General features: G+C 52.2%; 2 protein-coding genes across 2 annotated transcripts in view; both read left to right on the forward strand.

The window, feature by feature from the left end:
- FLT3 (fms related receptor tyrosine kinase 3) overlaps positions 1-5,806 on the forward strand; it is a 43,847-nt gene extending 38,041 nt beyond the window's left edge. The window contains exons 19-24 of the mRNA XM_085062323.1: positions 376-500; positions 843-965; positions 1,590-1,701; positions 1,785-1,884; positions 3,222-3,327; positions 4,232-5,806. Coding sequence (XP_084918449.1) covers positions 376-500; positions 843-965; positions 1,590-1,701; positions 1,785-1,884; positions 3,222-3,327; positions 4,232-4,366 — 701 coding nt within the window. The 3' untranslated portion in view covers positions 4,367-5,806. The remainder of the gene's footprint in view (positions 1-375; positions 501-842; positions 966-1,589; positions 1,702-1,784; positions 1,885-3,221; positions 3,328-4,231) is intronic.
- Positions 5,807-13,908: 8,102 nt separating this feature from the next.
- CDX2 (caudal type homeobox 2) lies at positions 13,909-17,594 on the forward strand. Its single transcript, XM_085062335.1, has 3 exons — positions 13,909-14,663; positions 16,724-16,869; positions 17,065-17,594. Exons 1-3 carry the CDS (start codon positions 14,165-14,167, stop codon positions 17,227-17,229), a joined length of 810 nt encoding a protein of 269 aa, XP_084918461.1. The 5' UTR covers positions 13,909-14,164; the 3' UTR covers positions 17,230-17,594.
- The last annotated feature ends 1,666 nt before the right edge of the window (positions 17,595-19,260 follow it).

Raw genomic sequence — 19,260 nt, forward strand, 5'->3', positions numbered from 1 at the left:
AATTAAACTGGTTATATCTTCAGTAATTCTGTTATTATTATATCTATTATATTACTGATCTAACTAGACTAGATTCTGTGATGAAAGAGAACTCTTTCCATCATACGTCTCTCTTCAGTCCTGGCAGGAATTTTGTTGGAGGAGGATTCAACAACACTTAAGATCAGAGGCTTTTATTTCTTCTCACACTATACATAGTATTTGAATGTGAAAACACTCTCCTTTAGTTTGTGTCTGAGTGAAGGATAAAAAATATGGACTCTTTGTGATGTTGCTCTTGGTAGGAGCATGTGAAAATCCTTACAACAGTCAGTGGAATTAATCAGAGAGTGAGGAAACCCATGGAAAACTTACACTTTTGATTATTTTTTACAGATAAAATTAAAGATGCAAGCACACGGGTGGATGAAGAAGAGGATTTTAACGTGCTCACTTTTGAAGACCTTCTTTGCTTCTCTTACCAAGTTGCCAAAGGAATGGAATTTCTTGAGTCCAAATCGGTATGGTGAAGGGTAGTAAATTTTTCAGATAGAAAACATTCTAAAAATAGGTCAGTTTATAAAAGGCAGGTTGAAGAACGGAGTCACTCAGTGGCAAGTTTGAACTACACCTCCTTCCCTGGCTTAACAGTGAAGGCTGGGTTGCAGTCTTAGGCAGCACCCTGAGTAAGAAGCAGCTCTATGGCGCACTTGTGCCTGCTCTGGCCCTGTCCCTCTGCTGCCAACAACCAGGGAGGGTCCAGCTTGCCCATTCACCAAACTATTTAAGTGGAAGAAGAGCAGGGAATTGTCAACCTCTGCTGCCAAATGCTGCAGATCTTTAACCATTCCTTTCCTTCTAAGTGCATTCACAGAGACCTCGCTGCCCGGAACGTGCTGGTGACCCATGGAAAAGTGGTGAAAATATGTGACTTTGGCCTTGCCAGAGATGTAATGAATGATTCCAACTACATTGTCAGGGGCAATGTAAGTTCATGAGTGCTCTCTGGTTTTCATACCATTTTAAGGATTATAAGGAACTAAGAAAGAAAAGTTTTCAAATTTTTAATTCCTTGTTAGCTTTGTACATATCTTTACAGGTAATGCAGAAATCTCACCTTTTCCTGCCCTTGACAAATGCAAATTCTTAGCTTATAATTAAACTAATCAAGCTGGTACTGTAAATGGGATGGTACCCATGCTCTTTCTAAAGCCCACTGAAATCCACTGATGGAAGCACTGGGAGTTGTTTACTGTTGTGGGCAATAACAGTGTAGGCCAACAGCATATGTGTGTGGGTGTGCCAGATCCTCTGGCTAGGTACAATGTGGACATCTCCATCTGGGCCACTCCATGCTGGAAGTCAGAGGAAGGGAGGTAGCTCTTCCAGGACTGAGCTCATCGCTTCCTAAATAGTCATCTAAAATGGATGAGATGAATTGGCTCTTTAGAAGTGTCTATTTCTCTCTATAACGGCAATGTCAAAGGACAGAGACACAGCTTTTGACATGGCAAACATGAATCGATCACGCTGGCAGTGAGAACCACAGTGAGTCACCTAGAAAGCCTGTGTCACAGCATGACCTGGCCTCCTTTCTCCTGTCTGCACAGGCTCGGTTGCCAGTCAAATGGATGGCTCCTGAAAGCTTGTTCGAGAGGACTTACACAATCAAGAGTGATGTCTGGTCGTATGGAATATTGCTGTGGGAAATATTCTCTTTGGGTATGTTTTGCAATGGGACAAAAGAGCAGTGTTTGGTTTTGGCAGCTTCTGACTTAACATGTATTCTCCAATAATTTCCACAGGTGTAAATCCTTACCCTGGTATTCAGGTTGACACAAATTTCTACAAATTAATACAAAGTGGATTTCAAATGGACCAACCGTATTATGCTACAAAAGATGTGTAAGTGTGTTTCTGAGTAATGCACAGCATGAGAATTTATACTTACTAGGTCACTGTTTGAATGACCTCTTATTTATTGTACACTGTATCTTACCCAAAATAAGTTGCACAATGTGAGATCTTCTTCTGAATCTAACAGAGGCTGCCTGATCCTGCCAGTTTTGTTCTAAAGTAGAACTGATTAACACTAAAGGTTATGTGTATTTGACAGGATTAATTTATTATATTTATTTAATTGTGCCTCCTGTCCCCAGGGAACTTCTTGTTCTCAGACCACAGATTTTCCCCCCTGTTTTTCTTTTTCTCTTTCTCTTTTTTCTTTTCTTTCCTCTTGTTTTGTTTTTTTTTTCTCCAAAAGCTATGTTATACAATATTGACTGAATTTTTGGTGGCTTTTTTCCTAAACTTTTCTTTAACTGAGCTTTACTAGGTTTGTTCCAATTCCAGGTAGCTGGGGATTCTCTCAAATAAAAACCCTGCTAAGGAAGCACTGGGAGAAGCTAATTCTCAGCACATTCTTTTCAGCCTGTTCTTCTGTGCCTGGGTGGATTCTGCCTGGAGGTGGCCCCCAGGGAGCAAGAGAAGAGGTGATGGAGAGCTACAAGACCTGGAACATGGAGGAAAGGGGAGGACTTTAGGTTGTCTGAGCTCTTCTGGCAGGCATTTCATAGATGGTCTAGGGACAGAATGCTTTGCTGTGACACTGCACTGTTCTTATCCTCTCCATGTAAAGACTGTAATGGCATTAGAGGTACAGGTGAATTTAACAGATTGACCCATGAATGATTGCTGTGGGGCTTTTAAATATCAGGGCACCTCTTGTCCTAGTGACTTTGCAAGGGACTTTAGCAGGCAGGCACTGCACTGGTGCCTGATAAAACTGCAGTATCTGTGTGTAAATTTCTGAAAGATTTTTATGATATCAAATCACATGAAAAGACTTGCTGTGAAAAGTGTAGTTAAGGCTACTTAGTCCACAAGGAGCAGGTTTAGCCCCAAAGATAGACAGGAATTGTCTTCCTAACATTTTCTGTATGGAAGCTGAAAAACTGAATCATCATGCCATTATATGGCAGCCAAGGTGAAATCCTGGCCCTGATACTACAAGGAGGATTTTACTAAGGACTCTGATAAAGCCACCATAAAGATCATTTCACCTGTTATCCTTGTCTTTCTGCTTTTTTTTCCTCTGATGCAGTACAGTAATTCTGGCATCTTTCTATAAAATCATTCTGATCCCCAGGATTCCCATTGAAATCCTGCAGTTCCATGTAGTCACTTAGAGAGGGTCCAAGAGTTAACATGTTTTCTTTTGTACCATGTATTTGCTTCTGCAGCTATTGCATGATGCAGTCCTGCTGGGCTCTTGATTCCAGGAAAAGACCCTGTTTTTCTTACCTGGTTTCCTCTCTGGCCTGTCAGCTGGCTGAGGCAGAGAGAGCAGTAAGTAAACACAGTACAGTGAACATGTGAACAATATTTGGGTTTGGGTTTTTGTGGGGTTTATATGTAGTTCCGCAAACCATGATGAGCTGAGAAATAGTCTCTTGCTTTCTACTGAAGTACACAACTGTGTTATGGATACAATGCCCATGGATCCATGGAAGAGCTTGGGGCATATTTTTCTGCTATCAGAATCCTGACCTTCCTGATGAGGAGTTTCTTCCTCCCACTTCCTTCGCTGGGATTCTGGAAAGCTGAAGTCCCTCAGCCTGCACTGTGGGAATGGGCTTCCCTTGCACAGCAGCCAGTGCAGTCTGCTTTGGTGATGCTGATATCTGCCATGGCAGGGAGCTGAGCCTGGGCCAGGGACCAGGGGGTCTCATGAGGGATCACCATGCCATGTCCTCACAAACAGAATGCTGTATGTCATTCTCAAAGGTCAAAATAATAAAGATGATCTGAGGAAGTCCTGTTCCATCCATACCAGATATTTATCTCTTCTCTAGGGACGATAAACAATTCCTTTCCAAATTTTCTGGTTCCTACCTGGGTATCCATTCTGGACTAGACACACTATTTGTCAGTGCAGTGTCCTTGAGAACTTTTTGGGATGTGAGGAACTATGAAGGACTCTTGCCTTTGCAGCACCGTGCCTCTCTGAAGGCTGCTGGCCTGGCAGAAGCTGCAAAGTGTAGAGGCAAACTAATCAGCAGCTTCGTAGCACTGTACCTAGAGAAAAAACCTTCCTTTACAGTCCAGTGCCATTCCTCAAACCAGCTCTTTTTAACTGGATAAGGAGGTGGTCTGTACCTGATGAGGGCCCTCTTCATGGAGAGAAGAGCAGTGTTCCCATTACAATAAGTAATAACAGAAGATATCTTTTACTTCCTCTTTCCAATTCTAGGTTTACCATAATATGAAGAAAAATGTTGCTACACACCATTCCAGCATCAAAACGAAACCACATGTAAGCAGGGATGAGGAATCTTTGCTGTCCCCAGTTGTGCTCCAGCGTGAAGACCCTCAGGTTGAAAAATAATCTGAGTTGTGGATTTGGTGTCAGTATTGTCATAAATTCTGTGTAGGATAGGAGTTTTATATCAGCTCTAAGAAAACAAGTTGTTACCAGCTGCTGCTCTGTTTGCATTTCTTGTGGGCCACTCCATACTTATGTGACTTTGAGAAGAAGGCATAATTCATTTGTTTGAATTCAGCAAACACATCTGTAGCAAGACAGGTTTTTTTGCTACCTCTCTACAACTGCATATCTCTTTTCCTGGTGGTGTGTAAATAGTGCCTAATCAATGTATTGAATTCATACTGTTCTTGCCACATTGCAAGAAAACATGAGAAAATCCACACTTTTTTAGTCAATGTTTACAAGTATCAACTGTGCAGCTAAAGAGAGCTGGTTTGATTTCCTGAAGTGCCATTCACATCTTCATCTCCAGATATCACTGAGAGCTGGAAAAAACCCCATTGTAGTCACCAGTTTTAGATGTCCAAATTTTAAAGTGCCATCAGTCTTGTTTTACAAGGAAAGCTTAATTTGATTGCCTGTAACTGTCTTGTCCTGGGCATCTCAGTTGCTGTGAAGTGGCTGTTGGGTGTCCAGTTCAGGTGAGTTCATTTTATCAAGACTTAGATACTCGGGTGGCCTCCACTCAGCCAGGCTACCTTCTGCAGCTGCTGATGAGAGATAGGCACTCACAGTGAGTGATTTCTTTCTGCCTAAAATAAGCATCTAAAATAACCAGGAGGGGTGATATTTGCAGATAACCTTCTACCTCCCTGGTCTGGAAAATCCAGGTGACAGTCTCCAGTTGGAAGTCTCACCTCAGCTGAGTTACAGCTAATTCCATTCATGGGGCTTTGTGTATTTTAATATCAAATAAAAATATTTCATTTTGAAGAAGTTATCTTCTGTAGCAATGAAGGAGTATAATATCTTCACTTCACTCCAAATTCCCAGAAGTCAACCTGGGTGTATGAACTGTGCTGCACTAAAATGAGAGTGTATCCCTTTGACTTTCTCACAGACTCCAGGGACAATAACTAGAAACTTGGTGTGTTTTAAGTATAGTTTAAAAGACAGCTATTTTCATTATGAGGCTTAGGAATTTGTAAATGCAACTTTCATCATGACTAACAGGATACATTTGTCTACATCACAGTAGATCAAGATGAGGATTAGTTAATAGTTTTCTTCTTTTTTACATTTTACAAGGTGCTAACTTCAGTTGGGATTGTTCAGTGGCATGTGTTAAAAATTAATAACTGTTTGGATAGAATATGCTATCACAGAAATTGAGCTGCTCTTTACTAACACTCTGAAAATAATGTTGTAATACAGTGATTATGATTTGTATATTTTTAATGTTGTTAATAATTACCAATGAGTCATCAATTTTTTAATCAGATACAAACTGCTGAAGAGCAAATTGGAGATATTTAGATAGAAATAAATTTTTACTTTGCATTCTCTGGAAAATGTATATTATTTTTATCATACCCATAACAGTTTGGAAGTGTTCATCTGCAAGATGTCACTGTTCAGCCCTGCTAGGACACAGCCTGCAGTGGCTGGAAGTCAGGAGTGTCTTATGCAGACAGGAGTTTTCAGCCTTCAGAGCTAGAGGAACCTAATGCTGAACTGATCACATCCAAGCCCAGCTGGTCCTAGAAGCTAAGTAGATATGAACTTGGCTCAGAGAGGATCAGATGGGAATCCCATGTACTTCAAAACATGCCAGGGAGTTCTGTCACATATTTTTCCATGAGATTTAAAAAGAACTGGACATAGGTGATCTGGCCCCATCATCAATACTCAGCTGGGACTTGGGAATATCAAGGTAAACAGAGAACCTTGGAGCAAGTACAACTTCTCATGATTCACACATGAAAACTGCTGAGGCAACACAGCACCCTGTGATTTAGAGCAATCAGAAGGAAAACCCTCCTGGTAAGGACTGAACATGTGGGGAGCTGTGCATCTGCTTCTTCACACAGGAGAGAGGGATGGAAAAAGGCTACAGGAAGTATTGAGTGAAAAATAATTTCTTTTTGGAGTACATTTCCTTTCCAGGATGCTTCCAGCACAACTTAGCACAGTGGTGGTCCATTCATGAGGCTTGTGCAGAGACACAGGCAGTGCTGTTTAAGGAGCAGTTTCACGATTCTTGAAGGGAAATGCCCACATTTCTCTCATTAGGATCCAGACCCCTAATCTGTGCTCCAGAAGCACATTGTCAGGAGAAAGTGATGAATTACCCCCGTAGTGAATTGAGAGAGTTAAGCTTGTTTGAAGACCTCCAGCAGAGATGCCCTTAGCCTAAGCTAGATGCCTTAAGTTAGGCACAGACTGACAGAGATTCAGTAATCATTAATCCGGGAAGAAGAGGAATAGGAGGGGTTGAGGTCGATTAACAGCGCTGACGGGCAGAGGACATTGAGTTCTCCTTCGTAGCACCAACAGAAATAAGAAGATAGCTTGACAACCCAAGCTGACAGACACCATGGCGCTGATGAATCTGCCCGACTTTTCTTTCCCTTCTACCTGCGAGAGCACCCCTCGGAGCCGGCGGCGCTGTCCCGGGCTCTCCCCGCGGGATGCCCGGCCACGCACAGCCCCGCTCCGCCCAGCCGGCACTAGGTGGAGCTCCGCGACCGCGGCTGCCGGGCGGACAGTGCCTCGGGGCGCTGGACAGGGGACAGCGAGCAGGGCTGGCGCTCAGCACCCGGATCTGGGCCAGCCGCAGTGTCTGACCAGAGCTATGCGATACACAGAAAGCAGGGCTGGCCATGCGGGTGTTGGTCAAAAGCACTCCACAGCCAAAACCTCGTAGCACTGACTGGACAAGGCCAGCACCAGAACAAACCACCCAGCCCCCAGCCTCAGAGCCTTTTCCCAAACAACCATGTCCGTGTGTCACAGCCAGCAGGGACCAAAAAATAGGAGGGGGGCTGAGATTTGGTGTATCCAGTTCCACAGGGAATACCCTAATCCACTCATTTTCAGTCTGCTTTGATTTTTTTTGGCCCCAGAATAATTTGCAGCAGAAGTTTTGCCTCTCAAAAAATAACCTGTTTGCAAATAGCTATGAAACAAACATGACCTTGGATTTCTTCATGGCCTTTCACAGTTCCCTCCGTGAATATGTGGACTGAAAGCCACTGCTAGCATGCATGACAGGGCCACTTCTGCTCTTGTCTTCTGGTTTAACACATGGTAAGCCCCAGCTTCTCTCAGAGGGACCCCACAGAGCCCATCTCAGGTTTCCCAAACCCAAAAGTGTGCCGTGTTGGAGAAGCACCTCCAGTTTCTCTTGATCAAGACAGAAAAGGGTCTCTTATTTTTTTGTTCCCTGCTGCCTGTGGCACACAGACATGGTTGTTTGGGAAAAGGCTCTGAGGGTGGGGGCTGGGTGGAAAAATGGTGATGCTCCTGTGGACACCTCCACAGAGGCACACAAAGACTGGGGTGGGATCCAGTTCATTTAAATACTGCTTCGTTGGAATGAAAAAACACAGGAGATCCTGACAGTGACCTACTCCTGCTGCCATGTATTGCTTACACTTATCCATGATCCTTTGCACCAAAGCTAAGCTTTGACACTTAGTTTTGGCTGCCCATATGTGCCTAGAGAAGACTCTTTCCAGCTGTGTTAGGGTTCCTCTCTCTCCGTGCTATATGCTATGTGTACATCAACATCTTCCAGCTGAAGAAAACCCAGAAGTCACTTCTAGTGAAAGCCCTCCAGTCCCACCAGTACCATGACAACCCCATCTTCAGAGGAGGGTTGGAGGCTTCAGATCCTAAGAAAGAGATGCCTAGCTCTGGTTCCCAATACACTTTCCTTCGAGAAGCAACCACTTGATATGTACTGGGTTCTCCTTTGGCAAAGCTTCCTATGTGCAAGGTTGCCCTGGGTGCAGAGCTAAACGGAGGCAGAGCTCCCTGGGAGCTCAGTCACAGAGGAGAGCCCAGGGGAGGGGAATGTGGCCCACAGCTGGGAACCTGGCTCTGGGTCTGCCTGGCCCTGCCTTCTGCTCCTTTTGATGCTTCTTCCCAGATCAGAAAAAAAAAGTGGTGAAATTCCTCTTCCCTCTCAGGACCTAGAATAATACAGCAGGGAGCAAATGTGAGATGGTGGAGAGCAGTCAGATACCAATTTCTCCTTGGAGCCAGAAGGACTAAGGTTTTGGGTTGGAGGGTACAGGTTTGTCTGTGGAGAAGGATGAGTCTTCTTCTGCCCTCCTACAGCACCATCATAAAGGAAGGTCCCAAGTGGGACCCTTGGCCTGCTCCCTGCTGGGCCAAAGAAGTTCTTGGCACTTGCCTGCTTTGAACTGCTACATTTTCTAGCATGAAATATTATCCACAAAGCACCATGACTCTGCAGGGATGTATACAATTATGGTCTTGCAAGCAGCAAACCATCCATATGGCCCATCACCTGTGCTTCTGCTCATTGAAGGGGCTTTTAGGATTGGGTTTGCCATGAAACACGAGGCTGAGGGAGACAGTGGTAGAGGGAAACCACCCCATAGCATCTTGCCATGGAGGGGCCTGGAACAGAGGGAAGACGGTGAAAAAATCAGCAAGACTAGCATGTGCTGCGGAGATGGGGAGGACACACCCAGGGGGCGTGCATCAACTCCCTGCTAAGGTTTCAAAGCTGGGAGATGTAGGAAATAAATCAGTGAGGGAAGCAGTGAAGACATCACCCTTTATGTTGCCCGTGGGAGGGGGAGATAGCCCAGGGGCTGGCTAGTGGCAAATGTGTGCAAACCATTTTACAGCTCAAATTCGGTATTTTGCTTGGCATGGAAATCGCCACTCGTGTTAGTGTCTCCGTCCCGCCAGCTGGGCCAGGGCTTGCCGTTTCCCGGCGAGCGGCGTGGCTCTGGGCCAGGGCTGGAAGGCCGGGGAGCACCCCCTGCCTCCGTCTCCCGGGCCGGCCGTGCCTCGCCGCGCAGCCGAGAGCTCGGGGCTGCGGAGAGCCGCGCTGCCGCTGCACCCCGTGCCGGGCGCTGCCGGGACCTGGGGCGGCAACAGCGGCGCTGCGTGCTGCGGGAAGAGTCCGTCGATGGGCGGGGGTGTCCTTGGGGGGCAGAGGCGATAGCAGCCGGGCCCTGGGATCCCTTCCCCTGAGAGGGATCTCCTCCGCCCCCGCCCGGACCGCGCCGTCGGGGCCATCCTGCGGGCGCGCTGGCGGGTGACTCACGGCTCCCGTGACAGGATCAGGCCCCGGGAGGGACATGTCAGCAGGGGCCGGGCAAGCGCTCTGCAGGCAGCCCTGGTGCGGCTTCTTGCCCTGTGACATTTTTAAAAGATTATAAAGCAACGTAAAGTCAAGTCAAGTAAAAGCTAAACTAAACTAAACTAAAATCCAACCAAGGCTATTTCCTTGGTCAGCCAAGGTGTGTAAGCCACTGGACCTGAGAGGCTGGGGACACCCTCACCAGCCTCTGCCTGCAGACACCTCTGGTGTATGATATGATTTTTTTCTTCTCTGCTAATGTTCCTGTTTCCTGAAGGAGAGCAGGGCCATGTGAACTCAGACCTGGCAGCACCTGTATAAAGAGGCAGGGGCGGCCCGCGGCGGGTGCTGGTGTGGGGCGGCTGCTCCCCGGCCAGGCATAAAGTGCCACCTTCTCTCCCTGTCTGCTTTCTTCCCAGCAACGCGAATCCGCTCGGGAGCGAGGGTTCAGCATCTAACCCCCTCCTGGAGGCATGTGCTTAAACAAGAGGAGTATCAACCCCACGATAAAAGTATTGGGTTATTCTGCAAGGTAATCTACATCAAAGCCTCGGGGGCTGCTGGCTTGAAAAGATCCAAGATGTTTTCTAAGTCCTTATCATGGCTATGCTTAGGGGGAGTCATAAATTCCACAGGTCGGACTAACTAACACACGATTCCTCCTTCCCTTCTCCCTCCATGGCCGCCAAAGGGCTTTCAAGCAGGCTTTTTTTTTTCTTTACCTTGCAAACAACGTTCCCTGTTCCGTGTTGTTGAGCTGGAGGGAGACTGGAGGATCCCCCCCGCACCCCACCCCGAGATTCTCCTAAATCACAGAAAAATAAATTCCTTAAACCACTAAACTAGTAGAAATAAAGACGGGGAATCTGCATTTCCACGGGGGTCCCGCCGAGCCGGAGCACTTTGTGGAGGAGGGATCGGCCCTTCCCGTGGCTTATGGGGACGTCTCTGACCTGGGACGGGGGTCCAGGGGCTGTGCTGCTGTTCCCATTAGCCCCCAGTCCGCGGCAGCCCCGTGGCCGGAGGCGGCGATGAGCTCCGGCTCCGAAGCGAGGTGTCTGTCCTCTCCACACCCGAGCACCGTCAGCCCCCTGCCCGGGATCCGAGCGCCCGGCAGCGGGGAGCAGGCAGCAGAGACCTGATCCCGGCTCTTCCCTGCAGTCATGCCGCTGCTCTGACTTCCCCCGGAATAATGTCGGATATTATTTATTCAGATCAAGCAGTAGGGCTGAGGCCGAGGGATCGGCGGGGAGCGCGGCGTCTGCCCTGAATGCAGCTCTGGGTGAAACAGCCCTACGGGGGGAAATATCGGGGTCAGCGTGGAGGGGCGGGGGAAGATATTTCCCTGCGAACCGTGTCCCCCACCAAGCACTTGACAGTTATAGAGGCGTTGGACCGCAATTTTCCCCTCAGAATCTAACGAAATAGGAAAAAAACGGAGGAAGCAGAGAGGGAGAGATCAGGCCTTCGCCCACACTCCAGAGTCGGGGTCTGGACCTAGGGTGCCCTCTCCTCTCCCGGATCTGTAGCTCTGCGCCAGAACTGGGGGAAAAACCCGAGACGAAAGCGGAGAGGGAGCGGGCAGAACAGAGAGAAGAGCGGAGAAAGCCAGCAGAGAGAGATATCCTCTCTCCCCAGCCTCATTGAGGAGCCCCGATAGGTGTGTAGGGCTGGAGGGGGGAACAAATCCTGTGCCAGTCACAACAACAAGAAGCCCGAAGAGCCGCCAAGGCATGTAGGAGTGTGCGGCTCGGGATCGCTCTTGTTTTAAGACAAGCGTGTCCAGGGACAGCGTGTCCCCATCCCCACCAGCTGTGCAGGTGGCTGCGACGGGTCGCCTCCGGGGAGCAGCTGCGCGGCGGCAGAGGATGCTCGGGGCATTTATCTGCGGGGGAAGTGGGACTCGTCCCCATCTCGCCACCGACCCCTTTTAGGCTACGGCTGGTGAGGTCCGGTCTCCCCAAGTCCTCCCAGTACTTGGGAGGCAGCCAGAATCACTGTCAGAATGGCAAAATAGGTAAGAGGAGTGGCGCTCTGGCTGCCATTCCAGGTAGTTGCCGTGCTGCCCTGGAGCATTATCCTGCTCCTTCACCTCATCCCCGAGACTCTCACCCGACCCCGCGGCCGGCGGACCCCTGCTCGGCTAGTTCTGGCTGGCGTCGGGTCTCACCCCAAAAAGCTGCCACCTGCCTGCCAGGGATTCCCAGACGGAGCCTTAGACACCGCACCGGGCTGTTTAGGGGTTGATCAGGGTAGTTGTGCGTTTTATTACAATATGTCCAGAGTTTTGTCATTTTAATGGCCCCTTTCTCCGTTTATGGCACCATCAAATCCACATCTGCATAGATCGGGTCTGTCGGTGCTTATCGGGAGAGGCGATTACATTGAAAGGACACAGTATTTCCTTTCCAGAGTTACATTTCAGTCTCCTGCTCAGACAGCGCTGGGAGCTCCAAACTCCTCTCCTTCTCCCCGTTACGCCACGGTCGAGGTGGGAGAAAGTGTCATGGTGGGAGAATAGGCAACAGAGAGAGAAATTCCCTCCAGAGAAGGCGTCTGGCAGGCATCTCTGCATCCCTGCTGTTGTGCTGCTGTTATCGTAGGGTCGCAACCACGGCCCCCTGCGACAGCCTGCGAGCGACAAGTGACGGTGTGGGCGCAGGCATTCCCGGCTGTGTGCAGAGTGGGGATACCCCGTTCCTCGCATCCGGGACATCCACAGCGGCTCCGAGGAGGCCGTCCGTGGTCTTTTCCCCAGGAGCGACGCTCCGTCCTTTCCTACCTGACCGTCCTGGTGTCCCAGGGCAGCTGACACTGGACCCCTTCGGACATTTTGAGAGAGGTCACTGAATTACTCCCACTGGCGCTAAAGCATGGCTCCGCGTCAGCCCCACGCTTAGCACCAAAGAAACGATAGAATGGGGGGGAAGGAGAGGGAGATTTTCAGAGAGTGGGATCGAGATATCTGCCTCTGCAGAGCTCAAATCCACCCTCAGCTGCAAGATGCCCCGTCTCAGTGGCACCCCTCGGTGTGCAGAACAGCCACCCACGTGGAAGGAAAAATACCCCTGGGACACGACCACGTGGATCTCCGTATGTAACACCCGGGACACGGGTGTCTGGGACAGCGCGGGGCCCGTTGGGGGAGCCCCGGTAGGACCGAGCCGCAGCCGCCCCAAGGCACAGGGAGAGCCGGCGAGAATGGCTGAGACGGTGCTGCGCTGCTCCGGCGAAACGTGCTGGGAAAACCGGGGGACGTTCCCGTCCCCATCCATTTTTTCTCGGCGGGTGAAAGGTTTCCTCGCTGTGTCATGGGAAAAGATGCGAATATGCAAACGTCGTCTCGCATTGTCCCCGCTCAGGGTGAAAAGTTAAAGCATAAAAGCGGCGGGGGGAAGCTGAGAGGGGGTCGCCTCTTCAAAGGGGACTGGCTGGGCAGGGGGAGCCGGCTGCCGCTTGCCTGGGATCCGCCCTTCCAGGGCCAGCATTTCCAGAGTGTTTCCAAGGAGTCGGGGAGGGAGGAAGGGAGTGTGCCTGGTGGGACAAGCCGTCGGGTTCCCCGCGGGCTCGGCCGCGCTACAGCGGGGGAATGGCCCAATGAGGTGGCAGGCTCCGGGAGGAGGCTGATGGTTCTCCCCTTGAGGGGGACCATCCCCTGCCTCTGTCCCAAGGACCCCCCGGGCGGCAGGACGATCCGGCCTCGCTCCAGTGGTGGGTCTGAGGGCAGTGGGTGTTTTAGCTGAAGGCAGCCCCCGTCCTCGTCCTTTCCCGGACCGTCTGGGCGCGACCGACCTCGAAGCTCTGCAGGCACACGCGGAGGAAGGAGACAGCGCCCTCGGAGGGGGGGATTTCTCCTCTTACCTCGCCTTCATCGCCCGTGACCGAGTGGGAGCGGGAGCGGGTGGGAAGCGTTTCAGAAAAAGAAGTAGGCCGTCGCGATGGGTTTTGTTGCTTAAAACTACCACAACATAATGGCTTTGTGGATTTTTAATCAAAACTCCCTCCTCTTCCGCCCCTTCCCCGCCCCCCCCCCGACCTTCCAAGCCCAAAGCACAGAGAAGAGCTGGCTAAAGTGCTGCCTACAGATCGGCCGTGATACACGGCTCCCATATTCCCACCCTCGCCCTTAGATCTCCCTCTCTGTCTTTTGCAAGTCTCTTGATTTCATCCTTTGAACCTGTGATTGGAGGTTAAAGTGCACCAGGTTGCAATGGAAGGAGGAAGCTCTTAAACAATAAAGGCTTGAATATTTAGCTGTGATCAGGTCGCTGCCCTCTCCTTATCTTTTTAAATGCAAATCGTCTTTTAGGGGTAGTAGCTATATACCCAGCGCCTCTCCACGTCACCTGCCTTTGGTGTGTCTGGGCCATTACTAATAGAGCCTTGTAAACAATCGTTAATCATGTAAGGACTGCCGGCCATTGGATTCGGACCGGGAGCGCGGAGGAGCGCGGAGCTCAGCGCGGGGCCGCGGCCCCTCCGCCTGCCCCCTCCCCGCCCCGGGCAGCCCGGCCCCAGGCAGCAGCAGGCGCCCCGAGCAGCATGTGGAGAGCCGCCGCCGGGGCCCCGCCAGCATGTACGTGAGCTACCTCCTGGAGAAGGACGGGCCCATGTACCCCGGCCCGGTGCGGCACTCGGGGGGGCTTAACCTGGCGGCGCAGAACTTCGTGGGCGCCCCGCAGTACGCGGACTACGGCGGGTACCATGTGAACCTCGACGGCGCCCAGTCCCCCGGCCCGGCCTGGCCCGCGCCCTACGCCGCCCCGCTCCGCGACGACTGGGGCACCTATGGCCAAGGGGCGCCGCCGGCCGCCGGCGCCGTCCACGGCCTCAACGGGGGCTCCCCCGCCGCCTCCATGGCCTACAGCCCCGCCGACTACCACCACCACCACCACCCGCACCCTCACCACCACGCCGGCCCCGCGCCCCACTGCTCCGCCGGGGTCATGCAGCCCCTCAACGCCGCCAGCACCGCCGCCAGCGCCGCCCCCGAGCCGCTCTCCCCCGGTGGGCAGCGCCGCGGCCTCTGCGAGTGGATGAGGAAGCCTGCGCAGCCCCCGCTCAGCAGCCAGGGTAAGTGCAGCCCGGGGCAGGCGGGCGGGCGCTGCCCCTCCGACGACTGCCCCCTGGGCAGCCCGGCAAAGCCTTTTTTCGGGGAGAGCTCCCCGGAACAAACCCGGCCGGCAGCGGCAGGAGCGGCGCTCCGCCGGTGAGCAGCGCTGCCGGCCCCGGGGGCTCAGTGCCCGGGCGTGCGCTCCGGCGGAGCAGGGTGGAATGGCCCGGATCCCGAGGAAACGCTGGCTCTTCCTCCCACTGCTCCGCTCTCCTGCTTATAGCCACTTAGAAGATTTTTATAACCAATTATAGTCATATAAATCATCGGCCGGTGTCGCTCCGCATTTGTTTCTGAGTCACTGGGCGCCTGCCCTTTATTAAGGTCTCCGTGCGGCCAGGCCTCCCGAGCGCCAGCGGCGGCCACTTGCCCGCTCGATCCCTGCGGGCCGGGCCGTGCCCTCGGCCGTGCCGTGCCGGGCCGGGCCGTGCGAGGGCGTGCCCTCCCGGGTCAGGCCGTAGCCGGCGCCGCGCTCCCTTGTGATGTTAATACCCCCGCAGACCCTCTCTTTTATTCCCACCGTGCATCTGCCGGGGGACATGCGTGTCCAGCGCTTTGATATACGCCTTCCACGACTACTATGTCCTCTTTTCCTTTTCTTTCTTTTTTGTTTTTCAATTTTTAATATTTAGTGTCTGGGAAAAAAAAAGACGACTTTCTCAGCAAATAACAACTTATGGCATTCCCCTTTCATCCCCTGCCTTGCACGATCGGCTGGGGTTCCCCGGGCGGCGCGGACAGGAGGTCCCGGCTACGCCTGCGGCCGCCGCGCCCCGGGAGAGGCTTCGGTGCCCCGGTGCCGACCGCTGGCGCAGCCACGTCCAGGGTGCCGATGGCGGTGGAGCTCTTACAGGCCCGCCGCTATTCCCACAGCAGCCCGTGGTGTTCCCACAGTTTGGGCTTGTGCGATGGTGGCCGGTGCCTTGTCTCCATTCAAATTCTGCCTTTGGAGCCAGTGTTTATGTTAATGTGCAGAGCTGGGGGGATGAAAGCGCCTGCCGCCATTTGTTCAGTAGTGGTAATTCAAACAGAATGTGGCTGTCATTAAGGCTTTGAGAAGGGTTTTTCTTTGATAAGATCTCCTTGTCCTGCATTGTTTGGGACTGTGTTCCCTATTCACTGACTCTGGGGAGTTTTCTCTGATCAGGCTTGTATCTTTACAGGGTGCTTTTGTTGTGGTTTGCAGAGAGTTTACCTGAACAAAGTCAGCCTGCTAGCCATTAAGCACCTTGGGGGCAGAGACTCCCCGCCTCGACTCCCTGGGGAACGGGAGGGCCGGGGACACAACCAGTTAAACAAGAAACCCTCGGGAAAAAGGAGGTCACCGGCTGCGGCGATGCACTCTAACCGGCTGCTCGCTGGCGTTCGCCTTCGGATTCCGTCGGGTTTTCAGTGTTTGGTTTGGGTTTTGGTTGTTCTTTTTTTGGTTGGTTGGTTGGTTGGTTGGTTGGGCTGGCGTTTTTGAGTGCTCAAGTTGCACGTCGCACTTCCAAGCTCTCCAAGAAATCTCTTTAGCCCCCAGGCCGGAGCAGGAAAGGGGAGCCGGGGCCGGGACACGAGTGGCTCCCCGCGGCCGCTCCCGATTCTCTGCCTTTAGATCGTTGTTTCTCGTTTAGAAACGAAATCACAGTGGCCCGAACAGGATTATTCTTTCTGTCCCTTTTCTCCTCTCCCTATAAAATGTTTGCTATCTCTACGAAAGGCAAAACAAAACCAAAAGCCAACAAGTGCACAACAAAGGTGTCCCCGTGCAAGGCAGGGGTGTGCGGTGGTGCCAGGGCTAGCAACCGGGGCTGGGAACATGCACCGCCGGCATGCCTGGGAGTGGAGTGGTGACCCATGTCTCCAGGGGTCTGCGGAACGTCTCTGCTCCTCTGCTGTGCTCAGGAGAGCCCAGGGCAGGGGGAGGCGAGCAGCAAGCCCGGGGGGTGCGGGCGGGATAAGACTGCTGCTGATCGCAGCTGCGCTCAGCTCTGCCCTTTGGCTTTGACTTTCTCAACCCTGGCTTTGTACTCCGCAGTTAAAACCAGGACGAAAGACAAGTACCGCGTCGTGTACACCGACCACCAGCGGCTGGAGCTGGAGAAGGAGTTTCACTACAGCCGCTACATCACCATCAGGAGAAAAGCGGAGCTGGCCTCCAACCTGGGGCTGTCGGAGAGGCAGGTCTGTCCCACAAGTGGCATCCCTACGCTCGGCACGTGTGGCCGGGCTGCGCGGGGGTAGGGATGCGCGGGAGGGGACGGGGCTGCGCGGGGGCGGAACGCGAGGGGTTGGGATGCGCTCCCCGTGAGGGCTCCTGAGAGGGGATACATCCCCGGCGAACTTCCCCCCCTCACTCCCCTGTCCATCCCCCGGCAGGTGAAAATCTGGTTCCAGAATAGGCGGGCGAAGGAGAGGAAGATCAACAAGAAGAAGCTGCAGCAGGCGCAGCCCGGCGGCGCGGAGCCCCTCAGCCCCAGCGCCTCATTGCAGGGTCCCACTGCGGGGACAGCCGCCGGGCTGGGTCCTGCCGCCCCGCAGTGACAGCGGTCGGGGACAGCGGCGCAGGGACTGCTGGAGGACGCGGCGGATGGGGCCGGGCCGGGGGGCGCGGTGGGAGAGCCCCCCCGATGCACTACACCGCCCCGCGGGGCCGGCCGTGTGTACAGGTGTACAGTGTATGTGTCTCGTCGTCCGGGGGAAGCGTGTCCATCGCTTTATTAATGTTATTATTTTTATGTTTGGGTGCTTTTTTTACCCTGGAATTTGTTAGATGAAATGGGGGCGCTGCCTGCCAGTCAGCCCCCGGTATATCTCAGGGATTGGTCCATGAGACCTTAGAAATGTTGTTGGGCAAATGATGAATTTTAGCAGGAAAAGAAAATTAAAGCACATGGTTTTTTATTTTATATTTTATTTTATTTTCTTCTTGCAACCGTGAATATGCAAAAAAGTTCATTCTGCCCTACGGGTCAGAGCAGACAAGATAAGGCATTGTTTAAACGTTCAGAAGTGAATTGCTTAATGTTAGACACTTGTAAAAGAGACCATAAATCCGGTGCGGGTAGTCATCCATCCAGATTTATTAGCTGCAGTGCAGAGAAATTGAAAGAATTTAGTCTCTTCTGAAAAAGGCATCCTGTCATGCTGGAGTGAGGAGCCTTGTTTGAATGTGCAATATCCCATTGGTTAAACTATGTGCTCTTTCTCACATCCTTACAATTTCTGTCTTGTTTGGAGGGAAGGAGGTTTCAGTTGATTTTCCAAAGATCCCTTGGTTTTATCAGCTTTATATAGGCTTCATCACAGCTCCATCAGAAGCATAAATCCTTGGAAGAGCCCTGTGCCATATCAGAGCCTGCTTTGCTCAAGCTGTGGCACATTTCCATTCGATGGAGTGGACCAGGGTAGAGATACCAAATGATTCACTTAGCCAGAGATGTAAACAAGAAAAGTCCAGATGATCTAGCCAAATTTCCCTGGCTGTTTGCCATATGTACTTTTTACTTAGGAATGGAAGAAGCCCCACTGAGAAGTGAGACCAGGTTGGAGCAGCCAGGCTGCAGCCAGTGCCCTTGGCTTGGTGTGGGGCCAGCTCATGTGGACCTGGGCCCTAGCAGGGATGAGAGCACTGTCCAGCCCCAAACACATGATGAGGATTATTGAACTCCCCGGCATTTAGGCCCATGCTGTTCAGTTTTTTCCATCAAATTTATTTCAGTTATTCCATTTGCCTTCTTCGGGGCACTTTGGTTTTTTTTCCTTGCTGAAGCTTTTCTTATCTTTTTGCTAAAAACCAAAGCCAAATGCCAGTGGCATCCACAGAACTGCGTGGGGAGAATTGTTTGGTCAGGGCCCGACCCTACTGACAAGGAAGCTCTCTCTGCCTAAGGGAACTTGGTGAAATGGCAAACACCAACCCCAAAGCTCCTGCACTGCATTTTGTCTGCAGGTAGCTCCACACCTCGCTGGGCCAGGGGCTGGCAGTCTGACAGCAGACATGTGGCTATGCAAACATGATCCAGGGCTCCTGTGCCTGGGAGAAGACCATGCTGGGAGGCAGCAGGTCCAGTGCAAGGAACCTGCTTGATTTTCTGCTGCGTGCATAGTCTCTGAAGTGGGTCTAGCCAGGAGACATGGAGCAAGGAGCAAGGAGCACCAGAGCAGTTGTGCGCATTGCGCATGGGCCTGACACACAGCACGTCCTGCTGGGTCCAATGTCCATGGCTCGCTCTTGATCACAGGGAGACAGCAGCCAGATCCATCCTTCTTTGACTTTAAAGGGTCCTTGGATCCTTCTGGAAGAGCTGCTTCCCTGGGCACAACTACAGCTGAGCAGCGCCCAGGCTGAGGGTCTCGGCTCTGCAGCACCAGGGCTCGCCGAGCCACCGGGGCTCGCCGAGCCGCAAGGGCTCTGCAGGCACCGTGCCCCACTGCTCCCTCTGCGCTGTCCCCCGGGCACGAGGGCTCCCGGGCACAGCAGCCCCGGGCGGGGCCGCCCCTTGGAGGATGTCCCCTGGCGCCCGGGGCCACCCCCGCAGCATTGATCCCAGCCCGGCTGCTGCCGGAGCTGCC

Source organism: Lichenostomus cassidix, chromosome 1 (assembly GCF_008360975.1).
Source record: "Lichenostomus cassidix isolate B80296 chromosome 1, HeHo_3.0, whole genome shotgun sequence".
In the NCBI taxonomy this organism is placed as follows: Eukaryota; Metazoa; Chordata; class Aves; order Passeriformes; family Meliphagidae; genus Lichenostomus; species Lichenostomus cassidix.